The sequence below is a fragment of the Hippopotamus amphibius genome, chromosome 14 (genome assembly GCF_030028045.1).
Source record: "Hippopotamus amphibius kiboko isolate mHipAmp2 chromosome 14, mHipAmp2.hap2, whole genome shotgun sequence".
Taxonomy (NCBI): Eukaryota; Metazoa; Chordata; class Mammalia; order Artiodactyla; family Hippopotamidae; genus Hippopotamus; species Hippopotamus amphibius.
Window position 1 is genome coordinate 68,399,717 of NC_080199.1, and position 22,574 is coordinate 68,422,290.

The 22,574-nt window shown below is 36.3% G+C and overlaps 1 protein-coding gene across 1 annotated transcript in view; it reads left to right on the forward strand.

The window, feature by feature from the left end:
* The window catches only part of CCDC169 (coiled-coil domain containing 169), a 43,426-nt gene extending 28,118 nt beyond the window's left edge, over positions 1–15,308 (forward strand). Inside the window, 4 exon segments of the mRNA XM_057707213.1 lie at positions 3,609–3,707; positions 3,925–3,978; positions 9,944–10,020; positions 15,209–15,308. Of these exon segments, the coding sequence (XP_057563196.1) occupies positions 3,609–3,707; positions 3,925–3,978; positions 9,944–10,020; positions 15,209–15,308 (330 nt within the window).
* Positions 15,309–22,574: the final 7,266 nt, after the last annotated feature.

A 22,574-nucleotide genomic window follows, 5' to 3' on the forward strand; every position in this document is an offset into this window, starting at 1 on the left:
CCCAGTGGAAAGCATGATTCTTTGCTCATTTCCCAGACCTGAGCCAATTTTTAGACCCAGAAATCAATGACCGAAGAGGTAGCTGGGTTCCTAGAAGGAGGGACCCTACAATATGAGTCCAAATACATATCATGATGGTTTTTCCAGTCTTCCTCTAAAGAGACCTCTGACCACTTATACAGGTGACTGTACACTGTGGGAAAGGAAATAACCAGACACTTTGAGGTCTGAGTTGATTCCCAGGATGGGAATCTATGCCTGAAGTCCAAATCACACTGGGCCCGATGCGCCCGCAGACTCCCCTATCCCTGCAGTGATCATTTTCCCTGAGTACATAATTGAAGTACATACACTTGGCAGTTGAAGTTAACCCCTCATTGGGTCCTCATCTCTGAAGTAAAAGCTCTCATGATGTAGAAAACCAAATGGAAATGTGGGAAAAGTGCCTTCTCCACCCAGGCCAAAATCGTCAAACAAAAACAATTTCTCATCCCAGGGAAGATGGCAGATGGCCTACCATAGCCCTGTTTAATTTGCCAGTCTGGCCCCTGTAAAAACTGGGTGTATCTTGGAGAAAGAGTGTAGGTTACTGCAGACTTAACCAATTAGGAGCCCCAGGTTTTGCCAGATGTGGTATCACTGCTAGAACAGACGAATCAGTTTTCAATATAGGATAGGCAGCCACTGATTTGGAGAATGTACTCCTTCTATTTCAACTAGAAAAGAGGATCAAGAACAGTTTGTGGCTTCTGGTTTCAGCTCCAATATGTATAGTGCTTGGAAGTCAACAATCTTGTCATTACAACAACAAAAAAAGTAGATAACCTAAAAATCAGGGACTCCTCTTGACTCATTAGAAAATTGAATGTGCAGGACAAATTCCCACCCTGAAATCTGTATAAAGAGACAAATCCAGACAGTCATTGGGATATGCTTAACTTGGTACACAAACTGATAGGAACACTTAAATGGTAACTGTGATGAATTACTGGAGGAAGAATATGCAAATCCATTATTAAAGTTGGAGACATAACACTTCTTGTCAATAATTGATAAATCAAAACGGCAGTAAAATCAATAAAGATATAGCTTATCTGAATAGCACTATCAACTCAATCTATTGACATTTATAGAATATTCCATCCAACAACAGCAGAATACAGATTCTTCTCAAGCTTATGTGTAACATTCAGCAACATAAACCACATTCTAGGTACCCTATTAGACTCTGAGCTTCATGAGGCTAGGATCTGGGTCTGTAGTTCCTGCTGTCGTATCCCAGCCTGACACATAGGAGGTGCTCGATGGATATTTTTTGCATAAAGGAATGAACTGTAAAATTGAGACGAGACAAGGAATCCAGTCAGCATGGGAATAGCTGCAAGATACAGTCTAACACAAAGAAAGCATATTAAAAATGTCTAAGCCTCAAAGGTTAAAACTGCAAACCCACACCAACAAATAACAGATAATCATCTTTAAAAAAATTTTATTTATTTATTTATTTATTTATTGGCTGCATTGGGTCTTCGTTGCTGCACATGGGCTTTCTCTAGTTGTGGTGAGCGGAGGCTACTCTTTGTTGTGGTGCACCGGCCTCTCATTGCAGTATCTTCTCTTTTTGCAAAGCATGGGCTCCAGGCATGCAGGCTTCAGTAGTTGTGGCACGTGGGCTCAATTGTTGTGGCTTGTGGGGTCTAGAGCACAGGCTCAGTAGTTGTAGTCCTCAGGCTTAGTTGCTCCGAGGCATGTAGAATCTTCCTGGACCAGGCATTGAACCCGTGTCCCCTGCACTGGCAGGTGGATTCTTAACCACTGCGTCACCAGGGAAGTCCCCATCCTTTTGTCAGAGAAATTACCACTCAATTAATATTCCTAAACCCCTGCTTTCATCATGTCAATTCTTTAATAACTTTTAATAGCTCCCAGTGTTTAGACTCCTGAGATTAGCATTCTAAGCCTTCTGTAACCATGGCCTTCCCTAGTTATCTTACCTTGCCTCATTTACTGCTCAAATATTTTTCTTCAGCCTTTGAATTTACCTATTTCCTATCTACATTTCTTGTATGAGCTTCTAGAGTTTTGGACTATATTTCATTCAGGTCATTTTTTAATATAACAATAATTTGTATTCCAGTTGTTTATCTGTAAACTAATTTCTTTTAGAATTTGGAGTGCATTTTCCCCATTGACTCAATATTAAAAATGGTTAGATTCTATTTTACATCTCTACAAATGTATTTAACAAATGATGTAAGTGAATCATATTACTGTGGAAGGCCAGGCTTGGAATCCTCAGAGCAAGGGTCTATGCAGCAAAACTTTGAACTACATCCATCACTCCCTGATTGTCCCTTCAGAAACTCATCCTTGAGCATTTGTTTATTTCATAAGGGTTTAATTTTCTATAGAGAACTCAGTTTATCTTCTCGTATTTATAGGGCTTTCATTGATTTTATTGTGGAGTAAGTTTGTATTTGGGGGAGGAGGATTGAAAACCATTTAGGACGCCAGTGCAAAATTTTTGAAGACAAATAATGCCTGCCTGAGAAATATCACTGATTATATTTTAACAGGGGTGTTAAGCAAATATGCATAGTGGAGAACTGTCACTTCCAAAGGATTTGTTTTGTCACTGCTGTTATTTTTAGAGAATAGAAATTGCGCTGTTTCAGCTGACCTAATTATTCCTATTAACACAGTTTTTACACTTCTAATAATCATTAGCAAGTATCTAAGAGAGAATAAGCTGTATTTCAGGAGCAGGGTATGAGCTCTAATATATCTTGCGGTTTTGCTTTGTGGAGATTTAAATCAGCAGCTCCATTTTTATTTGAATGTTTCTTTTAATAGATTCGGTGACCTAGATCATGACCAAGAAGAGTTGTGTAGAATTTGACTTGGAGATTTTAAAATTTAATGTGTAAGAATATGGGAAATAATTGGAGTTACTGGAAAAGATCAGTTATTAGTTTAGGAATTAAAATTTTAAATCAAACCGGTGTAGTGCATTATTGCTCTGGCACTTGACTAACCTTCTCTTCTCGGCTTCAGGGATTTGTGATGAGGGGTATTTGCGATGGATTGATGTCTTAGTTTCCAGAACTGTCCTACTCGACACTATTTTCACAGTTACCCTGATTATCAACCGTATCGCTTGTTCTAACACTCTACTCTTGTTCTGGTAGCAATCTTATGAATGCACATTCAGTAATTGTTTAGTGTGTGTCATCTTTGGAGTCAGATTACTTGGATTCTAATTCCAGCTCTACCATTTATTAACTGTGTGCCTTTGGGCAAGTTATGTAACCTCTATCAGATACAATTTTCTCAACAGTAAAATGGAAATATATTAGCCATCTCCATGGCTGTAAAAAGGATTAAATGACATAATCTGTGGAAAGCACTTAGCACATGGCATATTGTTAGGTTTCAATAAATATTGTAATTATTACTATTTCTATTACTGAAAAGGTACGTATTAAAGACTTTTGAAATCACAGAATGATATGGAGTAGAAGGAATTTGCCAATGGAGAAATTGGTGGTCATATTTTATTGTTGTTTAGAATGTGGGCACGTGCCAAAATTTACTGTTTATATTTTTAGGAATCCTTAAATGCATTACTTAAAGAACTAGAGAAAGAAAAAAGGAGTCTTGAAAATCACGTGAAAGACTACGCACTGAGACTGGAACAAGAGTCAAAGGTTTGTTTTTATTCTATACTAAGAAGTTCCTTTGGAACTGCCTTGATTTTTAGTACGTTATCTACAAATCTACTCTATAACTCTCACAAAATACTTACAAAACTATTTTGTATACTACTTTAAAAAAGCATAGAGTCATAAACAACTTAGCAATAGTCTTGCTAGTGTTGTAAATCTTCTCTAATGTTGGATTCTTTACTTCTGTATCTTTCCTTAGGCTTACCACAAGACCAACAATGAGCGCCGTACATACCTTGCTGAAATGTCTCAGGTAAATTTTGGATTTTTTTACTTCCAAGTTCTAAGAGTTTCCTCTTACTATAAATTATGTTTTTCACTTTTCTAGGTTTTTGATTGGTTTGGTTTGGTAGAGAAACAGCTGTTGGGATTATGGGAAAAACTTTACCGAGTTTCTGTATATGGAGGGTGTAAAGGAAAATATATAACTTTTATAAAAAGGTAAAAATGAGATGTGTTTCCCAAATTAAGAGCATATTTTGCATATTTGCTTCCTTAGTTGTCCTATTAGTTTGATTTGTAATTGCTAGAATTCAAACAAATAAGTGGTTATCTCTCTGCTGTCATAAAATTCAAGGCATTTTACCTCATAGTTATGCATGGTGAGGACTAAGATAGACCCAGCATTGCTATTGCTAGAAAGTGTGTACTTACAAATGACAGGACAGAAAAGTGGGCAGTGAATTATGAAAGACATTGCACATATTTTCCAGTTTTTCATTTGCTTTTCCATTTTATTTATGATGGTATAAAAAGTTTGTTTTGATGTTGTCAGAGCTAGCTTTTATTTATGGCTTCTTATGTCATAATTTAAAAGACTGTCTTCACCTCACTGTTTCATAACATTCATCACATCTCTTTAGTACTTACATGGCTTAATATTTGACACAAATATTTAATCTTAATTAACTTTATTTTGGTATATGTTTTAAGGTTAGGATATGAATTCAGTTTTCAGTGTGCATCATCCAAATGGAAGTGTCCAAAGAGCAGTTGGATATATGAATCTCAGAAAAAAAAAGATCAGGATTGAGGATAAGGATTTACACCTTATTAGCACATAGACAGTAAATGACACCATGCAAATGAATGAAATGCATCAGAGAGAATACACAGGATGAAAACAAGAGACAGTCTAAGTCTTAGACTCTAAGATACAGCTCTGAAGAGTTTCAACAGTGATACTCAAGGGAAGAAGAGCCAGAAAGAGGGTTGGAGTAGTCAGGACATAGCTACGAAAGGCAAGGAGCTAGAGAACGTTGAGGGCTGGTTTTGACATTAAGGTAATCAGCTAATCAATGATCTGGAGTCTCCAGAGGGTCAATGAAAGACTTGAGAGGAAGGGAGTTAGCACTGGGGATTGAAGTTGATAAGGGAATGCATAGAACAACTTGAGAATGAAAGGACAATAGGGGGTAAAGGGAAGGTTGGACTTCTAGTGTCAACCAGGGTAAGAAGGAAATTGAGACAAAATAGCATCACTCACTGTAGTCTCTTACCCATAAAATGGACAATCAGTTCACATTTTATGGTCCTGGATACTTGGCTGGAAGCCCTCCTTCCTCCTGCAGCGCCGGCACCACATGCCTTTCCTCAGACGATGTTCTCTACTTGGAATATGCTGCCTCTCTTATTCCAATTCTGCTTCTTTTTTTTGCTAAGGAAGCATTTTGTAAGAAAATGCTACCTCCTTTATGAGGCCATGATGTGATGAAAGACCACAGACTCTGGAGTCACTGAAAATTTGGATTTGAATCCAAGATTTATACTTTTGGGGGCCTTCATTTCTTTCCTCCTCTGTAGAAGGGGAGTAGTGGTACTGTAGTATCTTGCAGGGGATTTGTGAGGGTTTAGAGATATAATGTATGTAAAGTGCTGAGTGAAATGCCTGGCACGTAATTGGTTCTAAATCCAGTAAATGGCTAATATTATTTTCCTGTGTTTCTTTCCCGACCTCCCTAGCCCCCCTCTCTGTGACAGGGGCATCAGAACTTTTACTTGCCTTTGCCATCCTCCTTTAGCTTTGTTTATCTGAAAAAATCATCTGGGTGGAATAGTTTCTACTCTGATTATACAGGATCACTGAACATACAATCAAAGCCTATTTTAACAGCTTCCCAGGAAGATGTTAATCCTGTTTCCCTGTATAAATGTTAATAAGGATTTTCACTCTAGAGTGAATTGTTAATCTTTATAGTCAAAGATGGTTCTGACCATGTGGATACTATGGTGACTAGAAAGGTCAATGAATGATTTGCAGTTCTTCCCATGCTGAATACATAAATAATTGATTCTTTAGTAGATAACTAGAGCAATTTGCTGACTCTGCTGTTTATATTTCTGCTGGCTTCACTGTTTTGACTGAAACTAAGTTTCCACATCTCAGGATTCTTCTAAGTTACACAGTATATAAGACATTGCTTTTTAAGAATATACAAACAATACAGCCAATATTTTATAATAACTATAAATGGAGTATTACCTTTAAAAAAATTGTCAATCACGATATTATATGCCTGTAACTTATAGGATATTGTACATAAACTATACTTCAGTTTTTAAAAATGAAAGAAAAAAAATGGTTATACAGGCATACCTCGGAGATATTGCAGGCTTGGTTCCAGACCATCACAATAAAACAAATATTACAGTAAAGCAAGTTACATGAATTTTTTGGTTTCCAGTGCATATTAAATTTATGTTTACACTATACCATAGTTCAATAGCATTATGTCTAAAAAACAATATCTGTATCTTAATTTTAAAATACTTTATTGCTATAAAAATGCTAACTGTCATCTGAGCCTGAAGCAAGTCATAATCTTTTTGCTGGTGGAGGGCCTTGCCTCAGTGTTGATGGCTGCTGACTGATCAGGGTGGTGGTTGCTGAAGGTGGGGGTGGCTGTGGCAGTTTCTTAAAACAGCAGTGAAGTTGGCCACTTCATTGACTCTTCATGAACAAGTTCTCTGTGGAATGCAGTGGTGTTTGATAGCATTTTATGCACAGTAGAACTTCTTTCAAAACTGGAGTCAGTCCTCCCAGTCTCTGCCACTGCTTTATCACTGTCTATGTAATATTCTAAATCCTTGTCATTTCAGCAGTCTTCACAGCATCTTCACCAGGAGTAGATTCTATCTCAAGAAACCACTTTCAAGCAGCTCCTCATCTGTGAAAGTTTTATCCTGAGATTGTAGCAATTCAGTCACATCTTCAGGCTCCGTTTCTAATTCTAATTCTCTCACTATATCCATCAGATGGAAGTTACTTCCTTTACTGAAGTCTTGAACCTGTCAATGTCATGCATGAAGATTGGAATCAGCTTCTTCCAAACTCCTGTTAATGTTGATATTTTGACCTCTTCCCATGAATCACAAACATTCTTAACGGTATCTAAATGGTGAATCCTTTCCAGAAGGTTTTCCATTTACTTTACCCAAATCCATGAGAGGAATCACTATCTATGGCAGCTATAGCCTTATGAAATGCATTTCTTAAGTAGTAAGACTTGCAAGTCAAAACAACTCTTTCATCCATGGGCTGCAGAATGGAGGCTGAGTTAATAGGCATGAAAACAAATGGTTGTCCATCTCCGTTGGAGCTCTGGGTGACCAGGTGCATTGTCAATGAGCAGCAATATCTTGAAAGGAATCTTTTCTCAGATTATATACTACTAATAATAATGAAAAAGCTTGAAACATTGCAAGAATTACCAAAATGTGACACAGAGACATGAAGTGAGCAAATGCTATTGGAAAAGTGGTGCAGATAGACTTGCTCGATGCTGGGTTGCCACAAACCTCGAATATGTAAAAAAAGTTTCTACAGATTTATTTGCAAAGTGCAATAAAAAAAGGTGCAGTAAAGTGAGGTATGCCTGTACAGGGCACTGCTTACTTCACAGGCAGAAAGACTGACTAGAGCTTGTTGCAGCACAATAAACGTCACTTCTATTCCCCACAAACACAGAATTCTAGCAGTGGATCTGAGAGTTGTTGAATATAACGCTTGGTATCCAGATAAGGCACCTGAGGCAGTTCTGTTTGATTGTAAGGCGCTTCTAAATTTTAGGCTTCTTAAAGCATCAACTCCTTATTTTTCTTCCTTGAAACTTCTGCTCCTTCTTTTCCTTTGAAACTTCCTTAAAACCCATTGCTTCTAGTTCCATTCTCTGAAGAGGAAGTCTACACTCCTTCTATATGATAGCTTTTCAGAGATTTGAAACAGCTCTTGGTCTTCTGATAGCTTTTTTCACCCCTAAGCGAAAATATTAAGTTACATTAGCCATTCCTCATGACATATGTTCTAGACTATCCAGCTATTTCTGTTGCCTTTTTGGACAACTCTGTTTTGTTGTTGTTCATTTGAAAATAGAGCTCCCCAGGTTTAAATCTTGACTTGAGATATAATCTCAACAGCATAGCTGTTAAAGTCTTGTCCTCGCCATACTCATTTCTCTTCTCTGCTGTCCGAGTAATCATTCTGAAATGCAGGTGAGGTGTTGTTCCTGGTATAAAACTTCAGTGACTTTGCATTGTCCAAAGAATCTCAGCAAAGCTGCTCAGTGTGGTCTACAAGGTCCTGTCAGACACACAGTGCCTGCCTCTCCAGCTGTGTCCTTACTCACACCCTGTACTGCAGCCAGACCAATAATATATGTGATTCCTGCATCTGTAATCTGCTTTATACCTTGACATCTGTGCTGCTCTGTCTTTCTGGAATGGCCTTTCCCCAGTTATTAATTAGCTACTATTCCATGTGGATCCCCCTACAGCCTGAATTAGTTGCATCTGTTGTATGCTTACAAAGCACCTATGCAAACCTCTGTGAAGGCAGCAATTTGTACAATCTATTTATTTTGTTGTTTCCCCAATAGGTTGTAAGAACCACAATTCATCTTTGTACCTCAGTGCCTAACCTAGTGGTGGCACATGGAAGATGCTCGTTTGCTGAGTGCATCAATGAGTAAGTTCCATCTTCTGGTCCAAAGTTGTCACTTTTAGAAAACTATTTAACATTTTGCTTCACAAAGCAGAGTTCATCAGGTGTGAAATCCAATTGTCTTCCCTTTTGCCCTCAAATGTATCCACCCTTCCTGTTCCTCCTCCTGCCTTAAAGAAAAAGAATCCCATACTTCTTCCCAAGTCTATCTGCTGCCCCTAGGACTCATTTCATAATTATTTTATCATATTTTTGATCTCTCTTCCGCTGGCTGTGGTGTGTCCTTTGTCTGCAGCATGCTCATCTCTTCCACCAAAATACAACAAAAACAAACTTTTATTTTGTCCCATCCTCATAAAACTACTAACTTAGCTTCCTTTTTCTCAGCTAAACTTTGTGAAAGAGTGGATGGATGCACTCACTGCCTTTGCTATTCATTCCTTAACCTCTTTCAGCTGTCTTCTTCCCCCACCACTGGGCTATGACAGTTTCTCTCTCAAGAGCCAAGTACAATGACTGCTTTTCAAGCCTCCTGGTAGCAGACATGTCTGAGGCATTTCATGCTGCTGACTGTGCTCACTTTTTAAAACTGTCCCCTGCCCCCTTGACTTCTATGACAGTATATTTTCCTGAGTTTTCCTATTGTTTAAATGATGGCCCTATCTTTAGTGATTCTCCTATCCCTTAAAAGTTGCTTTTCCACGTTTATATCACCAACTCTCTTACTTCTCTGTGTGCTCTTAACAAACGATCTTATTACTCATGGTTTCAATTACCATCTCAAAGGTCATCAGCCTCAGTTGTTCCTGAACTGCAGATTATAATTTATACCACCCACAAGAAGTGTCCACTTTTGTATCCTGGAGGAATTTAAAAATAGACAATAAATGAAAATCTGATCTCGTCTTTCCATTTCAAGATACCTACAGCTCCTATTGTCTTATCTACCCTAATGGCAGAGTGCATATATTATTTATATTTAGTGTCTGTAAAAACTTTCAATGGTCTTTACCAAATGGATGATATGATTTTCATAATTTACTCTATATTTATTTTAAAAATTTCATGGACTGTGGGGTTGAGATATAGGGGTTTCCAGAATCTTTAGAAGCCTGATAATACTGGAGAAGGCCAGAATTTCCCGTTATTCTTCAGCTTCTCTTATGCATGCTACAAAAGGACCTGGCTAGGAAAGAGTTAATTGGGAATTGACTGTTCCTCTCATCTCTGAAAGCAATCATGAAATAAGAGGGTAAATGCTCAGTTATTTGTATTTCAGGTCTCTGGCTCATCCCAGGTTTCTAAAAGGCAACAGATGGATCAACTGCCTAGAATGAGAGAGAATCTAGTGAAAACGTAAGTCTAACTATATCTTTCCTTTCTAATTAATTATATTCACATGTGAATGGTACTCAAAACAGGTGTCCATTATATTTTGGAAGCTGAACTTCTAGATTTTATAGCAACAATGTAAAATAGCAGATGGTAAGAGAACTTAAAGAAGTTTGTTCTCTCCATTCACTATTTATACATATTTTACAGGTTCCAGGAATATTTTTCATCTTCATACATAAGATCTTGTTTTCTGAGCTAGAATAATACTATTCCCAAATAGAGCATAAAACTATACCATTAACAACAATATAAACCAATTAAATTATCAGCCTTAACCTTTTTTCTTAAGCTCTTTATTGGAATATAATTGCTTTACACTGTTGTGCCAGTTTTTGCTATACAACAAATTGAATCAGCTGTATTTATACATATATCTCCATATCCCCTCCCTCCCATGACTCCTTCCCACCCTCCCTATCCTGGTCTTCTAAGTCATCACCCATCATAAAGTTTATCTCCCTATGTTATGCAGCAACTTCCTACTAGCTATCTATTTTACATTTGGTAGTGTATATATGTCAATGCTACTCTCTCACTTCGTCCCAGCTTCCCCTTTGCCCCCTCCCAACCCCATCTCAAGTCCATTCTCTACATCTGTGTCTTTATTCTTAACCTATCACTGGGTTCATCAGTACCATTTTTTAGATTCCATATATATGAGTTAGCATACGGTATTTGTTTTTCTCTTTCTGGCTTACTTCACCCTGTATGACAGTCTCTAGGTCTATCCATCTCATTACAAATAAACTCCATTTCATTCATTTTTATGGATGAGTAATATTGCATTGTATATATGTGCCACATCTTCTTTATCCATCATCTGTTGATAGGCATTTAGGTTGCTTCCATGTCCTGGCTATTGTAAATAGTGCTGCAATGAACATTATGGTACATGTTTCTTTTTGGATTATGGTTTTCTCAGGGTATATGCCTAGTAGTGGGATTGCTGGGTCATGTGGTAGTTTCTATTTTTAGTTTTTTAAAGAACCTCCATACTGTTTTTCATAGTGGCTGTACCAATTTACATTCCCACCAACAGTACAGGAGGATTCCCTTTTCTCCACACCCTCGCCAGCATTTATTGTTTCTAGATTTTAGATGATGGCCATTCTGACTGGTGTGAGGTGATACCTCATTATGGCTTTGACTTGCCTTTCTCTAATGATTAGTGATGTTGAGCATCTTTTCATGTGTTTGTTATCATCTTCATGTCTTCTTTGGAGAAATGTCTATTTATGTCATCCTCTCATTTGTGGTTTGGGTTATTTGCTTTTTTGGTATGAAGCTGCATGAGCTGCTTGTATATTTTGGAGAGTAATCCTTTGTCTGTTGCTTCATTGGCAAATATTTTCTCCCATTCTGAGGGTTGTCTTCTTGTCTTGTTTATGGTTTCTTTTGCTGTGCAAAAGCTTTTAAGTTTCATGAGGTCCCATCTGTTTATTTTTGATTTTATTTCCATTATTCTAGGAGGTGGGTCAAAAAGGATCTTGCCTTGATTTATGTCGTACAGTGTTCTGCTTATGTTTTCCTCTAAGAGTTGTAGTGTCTGGCCTTACATTTAGGTCTTTAATCCATTTTGAGTCTATTTTTGTGTATGGTGTTAGGAAGTGTTCTAATTTCATTCTTTGACATGTAGCTGTCCAATTTCCCCAGCACCACTTATTGAAGAGGCTGTCTTTTTTCCATTGTATATTCTTGCCTCCTTTGTCAAAGATAAGGTGCCCATATGTGTGTGGGTTTATCTCTGGGCTCTCTATTCTGTTCCATTGATTGATATTTCTGTTTTTGTGCCAGTACCATACTGTCTTGATCACTGTAGCCTTGTTGTATAGTTTAAAGTCAGGGAGCCTGATTCCACCATCTCCGTCTTTCCTTCTCAAGATTGCTTTGGCTATTTGGGGTCTTTTGCATTTACATACAAATCATAGAATTTCTTGCTCTAGTTCTGTGGAAAATGCCATTGGTAATTTGATAGGGATTGTGCTGAATCTGTAAATTGCTTTGGGTAGGATAGTCATTTTCACAATGTTGATTTTTCCAATCCAAGAACATGGTATGTCCCTCCATCTGTTTGTCTTGTCTTTGATGTCTTTCATCAGTGTCTTATAGTTTTCTGCATACAGGTCTTTTGCCTCCTTAGGCAGGTTTATTCCTAGGTATTTTATTCTTTTTGTTGCAATGGTAAATGGGAGTGTTTCCTTAATTTCTCTTTCTGCTCTTTCATTGAGCCTTAACCTTTTTACTGAGGAAATATGGACACTAAATAAATGTAGTGCAGTTTAAACTATGTTTACCTATGTGAACAAAAACAATTTAGGATGAATAAAGAACAGAGGAATATTTTATAAGTTTAGGAGATTATATCTACACATGATTTTCCCTGGTCGTGTACTAAGTACAGAAGAATTACTCAGGCAATCCTTGTCTTTTAAAATCTTATCTCACATAGGGAATATATTTATATATAACTTAACAATGTAAAAATTGTAAATGAAGACATAAATTAGCTATAGATCAGAATCCTTTTCAAATACAGGCACTCAAGGTGCATGCAATATAGCAAAATTTTTTTTGGTGAAAACTCATGGGAAAGCAACATTTTGTTCAATATTTGGTTAGATGAGTGTATTCTTCCTTGAGTAGTCAAATACTTTAAATTATAATTCATTATATTTGTAGATTTTCATCAGTGGAAATACAGTGTAGTTAAAACATTCAAGTAAGTTCTGGAAAAGGACTTCCCTCTGGAAACCACTATACTTCTGTGTTGGGAGGGCCCCAAGACCACTTCCATGTTCCGTGATTCGCTAACAACTCGCAGGACTCAGCATCTATTTGTGCACACAGCTAAGATTTATTACAAAGAAAGGATACAAAGCAAAATCATCAAAGGAAAGAGGTGTATGAGATGAAGTTTGGAGGAAACCAGGCACGAGCTTTCAAAAGTCCCCCAGTGGAGTCACTTAGGAGCAGACTTAGTGCCTCCAGCAATGAGTTGTGACAACATGTGAAGTTTTATATTCCAGGGACCCTCATTAGGTACTTAGTGCCCATGTATTTGCTGGCCATTTGTATATTATCTTTGGAGAAATATCTATTCGTGTCCTTTGCCCAATTTTAATTATTGATATGTTGTTTTTCTTAATTTTGTTGTGTTATAAGAGTTCTTTATATATTCTGGTTACTAGACCTTATCAGATATGTGATTTGCAAATAATTTCTCCAATTTTTGTTTTGTGTTTTTTTTTCTTTCTTAATGATGTTCTTTGAAGAATGAAAGTTTTGATTTTGATGTAGTCCAACTGATATTGGCTTCTTAGGATTTTTTTTCTCGGTCACTTGTGCTTTAGATATCATATCTAAGAAATCATTGCCTAATTCAAGAACATAAGAATTTATACATGTTTCCTTCTAAGAGTTTTGTAGTTTTACTCCTTTTTGATCCATTTTGAGTTAATTTTTGTATATGGTGTGAAATAAGGGTCCAATTTCCGTCTTTTGCATGTGTCTGTTCAGTGGGCCTAGCACCATGTGCTGAAAAGACTATTCTTCCTCAATTGAATTACCTTGGCACACTTTTAAGAAATTAACCATAAACATATGTTTATTTCTAGACTCTCAGTTCTATTCCACTGTTCTGTAAATTTATCCTTGTGCCAGTACCATACTGTCTTTTTTTTTTTTAATTTAAGCTCTTTAGTGGAATATAATTGCTCCATGCTGTCTTGATGACTCCAGCTTTTCAGAAAGTTTTGAAATCAGTGACTCTGAGTCCTTCAACTTTATTCTTCTTTTTCAAGATTGTTTTGGTTCTTCGGAGTCCCTTTATTTTCCATACGAATTTTAGGATTAGTTTGACAGTTTCTTCCCAGGAATACCACAGAGCTGAGGATAGTGGGATAGGGTAAGTTAAAATGCTACAAAGCTCAGTGTTCTTGCTGAGTTTCAGGTCTGTGTGTGTGTGTGTGTGTGTGTGTGTGTGTGTGTGTGTGTTTATTAAATTCCTCAGGATTGCTGCAAGACTGGTTAATTTTTAGAGTTCTGAAAAAGTTGCTTCTGACCATTTTCTGCCTATTTTCTCATTGCTTTTATGGAGGAAATAATTTTTGGAGGTCTCTATTCTGTCATTTCTGCTGACATCATTCCTTGAGGAAAGTATTTTTTAAAGTACCTTGCAGGGAATTGAAGCTGGCTCTTACTATATATCAAGTGAGCATATGGGGAAGTTGGCTTTATAAAGATACGTAAGTCAATAAGGAAAAGGCGATCCCATGGAAATCCAAGAACAGGAATTCCGATATAACTGGGCCCACAGATATGAATTAGAATTCAGGGAAGCTTTAAAGACCTCAGCAGATGTTCATGGATCATCACTTTAGTGGTTTGCCATATAGAATGGAAATTAAAGGCACAGACTTTAAACTCTGACTTCCTGGATTCAAATTCCAGATCTACTTACTAACTATGTAACTTTGTTTCTTTTTTCTATCTAACAGGGCTAATGATAGCATCTACATCATAGGGATTTTGTGATGTTGATAGGAGTAAATAAATAAAATTTAGAACAGTCCCTGACACAGATTATGAGTTATAAAAATGTTGCTATTATTGTTTGTAGTATAATAGACCACTAGATTTTTCTCCACTTCATTTTTCTTCTCATTACCAACTGTCATCTTCACTTTCTATATCACAGACCTTGGTGTATATCATAGTTTCAATTTTATTGTAGTTTTAGTCACATATCTTTGGTTTACTCATGGATCCTTATTTCCATCTGAGTAGAGTAGTCCCTGCTTTACTTCATTTTCTTAGCTTTAATTCAGATTTCCAGAGGCAAGTATCAGAGTGGTCCATCTCATCCCTCTTTGGACAAAGCTTTCCACATTAGGCCACCTCATGGGCTGGTTCCAGGCCTTTGGATTATCTGCCCATGAGCTAGTTGCCTCTCTAGCTTGACGAGATGATATGGTGTAACATATGTCTAAGATTATACAGTAAGCAGAAAATCTGCATAGAGAGATTTCTTTATGAAGGACTGTGGGCTGGGTAAACTAGGTGAAATATACAGTTCTCCCCACGTGACGTACAAGACTTTTGCTGTACACAGTGGTGACTGAAAAATCATGATTAACACATTTTATTTCAGAGGAAGATGTAATTCAGTTACTCAGAAGACAATGAATGCCATGAGAGGATCAGTGAAAAAGATTTCAAGATCAAACCATCTTCCAAAACTTAATCTGTGATTCCAGAACTGGGTGGTTTACTATTTCTTCCCTTTTTTCATCTGTGATATTAAGCTTGTGAAGTTAATGTTACACAGTTTTCAGGGATTGAAATAGATAAGAAAGAGTTATCAAACTTCTCTTTAGCTCTTCTTCCAGAAGTTTGTCCCTTTGTCTGTATGAAAGTAATTTTCTCAAGTGACCCTATACCATCTAATGGCATTCTTATGATTTTAAAAATATCCTGGAAGGCCTTAAGGTTGGCATCATTACGCTTGCTTTCAATAATATGCCCATGATCTGCTCTGATAGTAACATTGCTATTTTATTTGGATTCTAGTTGGCTGTTAGCTAAAAATGTGAGTTCATCAAAACGTTTTGCTATTTTAAGCTATATCATGTTCAGCTCTTTAAAACTCAAGGTTTAAACAAAGTTGCAAATCAGAGGCATTTTAAACTTTGATTTGAATTGTCATGGTGTTGTGGAAACAGGCTTTAATCAGGAATCAGCTTGGGTATAATTCCCACCCTGCTGTGAACTTAGGACATTTGGGGTGAGTTCTTTCACCTCATCTTCATTTCCCAAATCTGTAAAATGACTGAGGCAAACTATACAATTTCTAAGGTTTCTTACTATTCTAGAAAACCAATACTTATTCAACTGCAAGGTCCTGCCACTTAGCACATGGTAATTTTAAGTCACTTATGGTGTTTATTAATTTATAGTGATGGCCTAATTCTTTGGACCAAACTTTGCCAAGTGTTCACGATACTCAAGTCTAGAGTGGAAATAGAATAAGGCTACAGGAAGTGTTCTTTGAGGCATTACAAAATTTATTGAATTCTCCTATTTATGTTTCGATTGTTTTATTACTATCACCTAGGTCTGGAAGATACATATGATTTATTCCTCCAGCTTAATAAGTGAAATTATTGGACTTTAACTTTACAGAAATCACTCAGAGGTAAGTATAGTTTCTGGCACTAAAACCTAAATTCTATTCAGTATCACCAGTAAAGAATCCCAAGTGTATTTCTATAACTACTTATAGCTATTCACTTTGTTTCTTTAAGGAAGAATGCATGCATTTCATATAGACAATTCTTTTGTGACTTTAAAAAGCAATGCAGAGAAATATAAAGTAACTTCCTATAAATTATTCCAAATGGAAACTGTTTGGAAATATTTTCCCCCATTCTTAAGCCAACTGTAGATATCAGGTACCATGACTCATTTTATTAAATAACTACTAGATACTATATATTTATTTGTTTATTTCTTTATACCCTTTCCTCTCTAAAAAGGATTATGTTATCTTTTCACTAAATATAGAGATATAAAAACAAGGTTCATAAAAGATAAAAATAAAAGTGTTGAAAGATTCCCTACTAAGAAAAAGCTCTATCTTTAAGCTTTCTAGTAATCAGCACAAAGAAAAGTGAGTTACACAGCTCTCATTTTTTGTATAAGGAATATACATGTAGAGAATAAGTTGGACCTAATACTAAGCTCTGAAAGTAATTTGTCATGCAAAGCTTTATAAGGACTTGCAATTATTTATTGAAATAGTGCAAAAATGATAGTTTGGGATCTTTACTTTGTGTAATACTAAAATATGTATTAATATCAGTATTTGGTTTATTTTGAAGCATTCAGAATTCATAAAGCAAAATATCAGTAAACAATATTTAATATATTTCAAAAATTGTAATGTCTAAATATATCACAAAATATTGAAAAGTACCATTTATAAAAAACAAATGTTGCTATAATCAAAAAGACAGATACTTATGAGTAATAATGAGGATGTGGCGAAATTAGAACCCTTTTACACTGCTGGTGGGAACATAAAATAGCACCATCGGGCTTCCCAGGTGGCGCAGTGGTTAAGAATCTACCTGCCAATGTAGAGGACATGGGTTCGATCCCTGGGACAGAAAGATCCCTTATGCCGTGGAGCCAACTAAGCCCGTGTGCCACAACTACTGAGCCTGTGCTCTAGAGCCTGCAAGCCACAACTATTGAGCCCATGTGCCACAACTTCTAAAGCCTGCATGCCTAGAGCCTGTGCTCTGCAACAAGAGAAGCCACCACAATGAGAAGCCCACACACTGCAATGAAGAGTAGCTCCCACTCGCCACAACTAGCGAAAGCCCGTGCAGCAACAAAGACCCAATGCAGCAAATAAATAAATAAATATAATTAATAAAAATTAAAAATTAAAAAAAATTGCACTTACTTTTCAAAAAAAAAGCACCATCACTCTGAAAACAGCCTGTCAGTTCCTCAAAAGGTTAGATATAGAGTTACCATGTGACCCAGCAATTCCACTTCTCTCTGTACAGCACAAAGAAATGAAAACCTGTGTGCACATAAAAATATGCACACAAATGTTTATAGCAACATTATTCATAATAGCTAAAAAGTGGAAACAACCCAAATGTCCATCAACTGATGAATGGATAAACAAATTGTGGTATATCCAAACAATGGAATATTATTCAGCAGTAAAAAGGAATGAAGTACTGACATATGCTACCACATGGATGGACCTTGAAAACATTATCCTGAGTGAAAGAAGCCAGTCACAAGAGATCACATATTGTATGATTCCATTTATATGAAATGTCCAGAGTAGACAAGTCCTTATGGACAGAAAGTAGATTAATAGTAGTAGCTGAGGGCTGGTGGGGCCAGGGAAAAGGTGGGTGATGGAGAATGATTGCTAATGTATATAGGGCTTTCTTTGGGGGGTGATGAAAGTGTTCTAAAATTAATCATGGTGATGGTTGTACACGTCATGAATGAACTAAAAAGCATGGAAATCACCTTACATGGGTTAATTGCATGTTTATACCTCAATATGATTTATCCCTCAATAAAGCTGTTATAAAAAAACAAATGTTAAACATATGTTAACCTTTCAATATAAGTTAGCAGATAAATTTTAATGGAATATTATTTGATCTTAGAAAATACGATCTTAAACATCAGAATGCATTGTCATTAGTGCCATTGTTGAGTCGAGTATATTATTAGCATAATTTTTCAACTAAGAAGCTCTTTCAGTTACTACACTAGTCAGAAGAACAGTGAAGCTTATGTGCTACTTCCCAATATTTCCTTGACTTCTTTTGAATAATCCCATCTCTTGTTTGATAACCTTGTAGACATAAGTATAAAGCACCTTTTGACTTTTGACTAGGATTAGGATTTTTTTCTAATTTATAGAGAGCTATATAGTTTTTGTTTCAAAGAAATTTTCTAGTTTTCATCTTCATTAGTTTTATCCTATATAGCTGGAGATTACAGTGCAGAATTACTTATATCAATTTTATTACTGTGATAGTCATATTCTACTGAACAAGAAATTCTTTATTTTGGACTAAGAATTATTTCTTGCAACAGAAACTTATCTGTAACACTATTTGGTTTCTTTTTGCTATGTTCACAAGTGAAAGCAGATCACAGATTATATGTAATTTTTTAAATAAATTGAGTAATTGAACTATAGTTATTTCAAGATGTAAATAATTTAGATTTTTGGTTTTTTTAATACCAGAATAACAGAATTATGACAACAATGATGCTAGGATTTTGGCATTTAAAGAGAGGTAAACATACAAGAATACTAAAAACTGCCATTAAAATTGCTAAATGTGATTGAGATATGAAAGTATCTTTAAAATAATAAAGCATTATTTAAATGCAAGATCATATCATTTTGACAGTAGGGCACTATTTTTAAAACAAGTTAACATTAGGATAATCTGACCTATGAATTAGAAAAATCTTGAATTTATAGAGCATCCTTTTAACTTTATAAAGCAATTTCATATTTCTATCTCAGTTACAGAGAGAGTATTATCATCTGGAGAACTACCCCACAGTGAGTTTATCATCACTGGAATTGTTCAAGCAGTGGCTAGGTGTCCTTTTGTCAGGGATGTTATAGAAAGGACTCCTGCAGTGGGTGGAAGTTGGATTCGATGACTGCCAGTATCCCTTCTGATGCTAAGATACAGTGATTCCCTGCTGTTTATCAGATAAGGAGACTAGAGCCAAAAATAACTTCCTAAGATATATGTTGATTGCATCATAAAGGCTGTGTATGTATAGGCTGTAAATATGGACTTTCAAAAAAGGGTTGCTTTACCAGTAGCCAAAACTAACAAAATCAGGTGTAATAGTATTAATGACCATTTGTTAAATATAAACAAATTAGATACCATTTTTCACCTATAAAATAAACAGTGATTTTCAAAAAGATAAATTTCAGTGCTAACAGAGCTGAAGTTAAGAAGTTCTAATATACTGCAAGTGGGAGTACAAATTCATATAATTCTTTTGGAAGACAATTTATTATATTCTTGAATAGCCTTAATGTTAATACATTGACTTAATATTTGTACTTCTGGTAATCTGTTCTAATGAAAAATCCTGCATATAGAAAACACACAAGGACAATCATTTTATCAGTATTACTTATAATACCCCCAAATGGATACTCTCTCAATGCACAGTTATAGGGAAATGCGTAAGTGGACTGTAATTCGTCCACATGGTTAAATATTATGCAGCAGTTAGCATTTGCTATCTTATATTACAATTTTCCTTCTCATGTATTTCTTGCATTCTGAACTACTTCAGTGTAATTTATCTCCAGAACTTTAACGCAATGAACACTCTTATTCATCATTTGTGACCAACTAGCTTAGTACCTAGCATATGACAGGTACTTAATACATTTTGTTTAACTTAAATGGATGTTTACAAAACAAAGTTTATAGGATCATGGGAGGACTTAATGTTAGAATGTTAACACAATGTACAAAGTCATAGGTAAATTGTGATTTTAACGATTTAAAAATATAGGCGAGTCTACATAAAGGGGGCTTTAGTCTACTGATAGTGCCAAAAATGAGTTCTGTTACACAAATTTCCTCTCCAGCTTTACAGAGGAAGATGAGGTAGGCTCCAATGATGATTCAGAGAGGGGTGGAGAGGGAGAGAGACTTCGGTAGGCTCCAATGATGATTCAGAGAGAGGTGGAGAGGGAGAGAGACTTCTGCAGTAGTAGAAGGGAGCATGTTTTAACAAGCTGTTTAACTTAGAGACATTTACTTAACTTTCTTGTCTTAAGTTTCTAGTCTGTAGAATGAAGTTAGAACTAATTGATTTCAAAGGTACCTTTATGTGTATGTGATGGAAAACCTTTTTATTTGAAACTCTTCTGATACCTTTTTTTAAAACGTTTATTTGCTTTATTTCTTTTAAATTTTTATTGCAGTACAGTTGATTTACAATGTTGTATTAGTTTCACGTGTACAACAAAGTGAATCGGTTATACATACACATATATACACACTCTTTTTTAGATTCTTTTCCCACATAGGTCATTACAGAGTATTGAGTAGAGTTCCCTGTACTATACAATAGGTCCCTATTAGTTATCTTTTATTTATATAGTAGGGTGTATCTGTCAATCCCAGTCTCCCAGTTTATCCCTCTCTCCGCTTACCCCCTGGTAACCATAATTTTGTTTTCAATTCTGATATCTTAATGTGATAAAAATAAGTACTAAAATTGTATATAACAAATCCATTTCTCTTACCTTGCTAGCCCTCATTTGGTCATGGTATGTGTGAAAAGCAAATCCTTCGTGTGTGTGTGTGTGTGTGTGTGTGTGTGTGTGTGTGTGTTAAGTTACTGAGATCTGGATTTTACTTGTTGAAGCAGCCTATGCTCACTAATATAGCATCGAACAATATTTTTAGTTAGGCTTACAAGTCTCTGGATATTGTTTTCAGTAGATAATATCTTCCTTTGAAACTACATAGAGATAAATTCAGCCATTCATTGATAGTGATGGCCCCTGGCCTGCCTGCATCATTGAGTCAGAGTCTAGAATTTCAACTGACATTTTTAAAGTGATTCTAACTCAGTGTATTTTCCAGTCTGTTGAACATAACCAGAAAATATATATATATATATATATATATATATATATATTTTAATAAACAGAATCTCTTGCTCTTTCATCAGTTTGTTTCTAGGATACTGCTCTTTAAAGCCTTGTACAAATGCTGTTCAGTCTGAGCCAAATACAGGCTGGGCCCAGACGACCAATCCGTGTCTGAGGCGAAGATACCCATAATCACTTACACTCAAAAAAGGAAGAATGCCCAGCATCACTGGTCCGTAGCATTTATGGAATCCTGTTGGGCAGACATGGTGAAAGCCCTCTTCCCTGGGAATGGGGTAGGTTCCTTGATCAGGCTCTTATTCTACTTCCCGGTAGGAATGTTCTTCTCCATTTTTCTCAATGGCCTCTAACTCTACTTCCCTGGGAGTTTCTTTCATTTCAGTCTTCTTGTTCATATTTGAAGTGGGCATTGGAGGTTATGCCCTCATTTAGAGATGCACAGGTTTTAGAGCTCATTTTCTGTTAGAAGAAACTTGGGTTCCCATGGGTTGTAGCTTCATAGTTCAAGTAGTCAAAAGCTTTTCAGTCCAAGTTTATTGTTTCTTGGTCAATTTCATGTATAATAATGATAATTTTAGAGCGCAATTTGTTTCTTTGGCCTACCTCTCTCTCTACCTAATGGCAGCTACCTTGCAGCTATTTGAAATAATAGGTTAGGATATAAAGTTAATACCCATAACCTGATCTTTGTCACAGGCTTAGTGGCCTCTTGCTGCTCAAAACCCTTCTTGGTCTTATCTCTTGCTTTTTGGGTCTCAAAGTAGTTGGCCTTTCCAACTCCTTCATGCCCTTTGATGCCCCAAGTTTCTAGATTCTCCCTGAGACTCTCTCTATTCCCTTTTCCTTGCAAATTGGCTGATTAAAACCCAAGCTCATTTTTTTCTTCTGCTTTGTCAAAAGCAGCCAGTAACCTCAAGCACACCATCTTCATCATCACGATCATCTTCATCACGATCATCACCACCATCACCATCATCACCATCACCACCATCACCATCATCATCATCACCATCATCTTCATCACCATCATCACGATCACCATCATCATGATCACCATCATCTTCATCACCATCATCACCATCATCATCATTGTTATTAGGCACTTGGTCTGCTGTGGCATAATAGGGACCTCCAAGCTTCCACTGTCATATTTGTGTCCCTGCCTCCCACTGCAGACCTGCTAAGTTAATGCTGTGTCACTTGTTTTAGTGTTTTGTTAATGCTGCACCTAAATTCAAGTTATCCTTATCTGCGTGATGACTGTAAGAAACAGCTCCAGACCTCAGAGACTTCACACAGA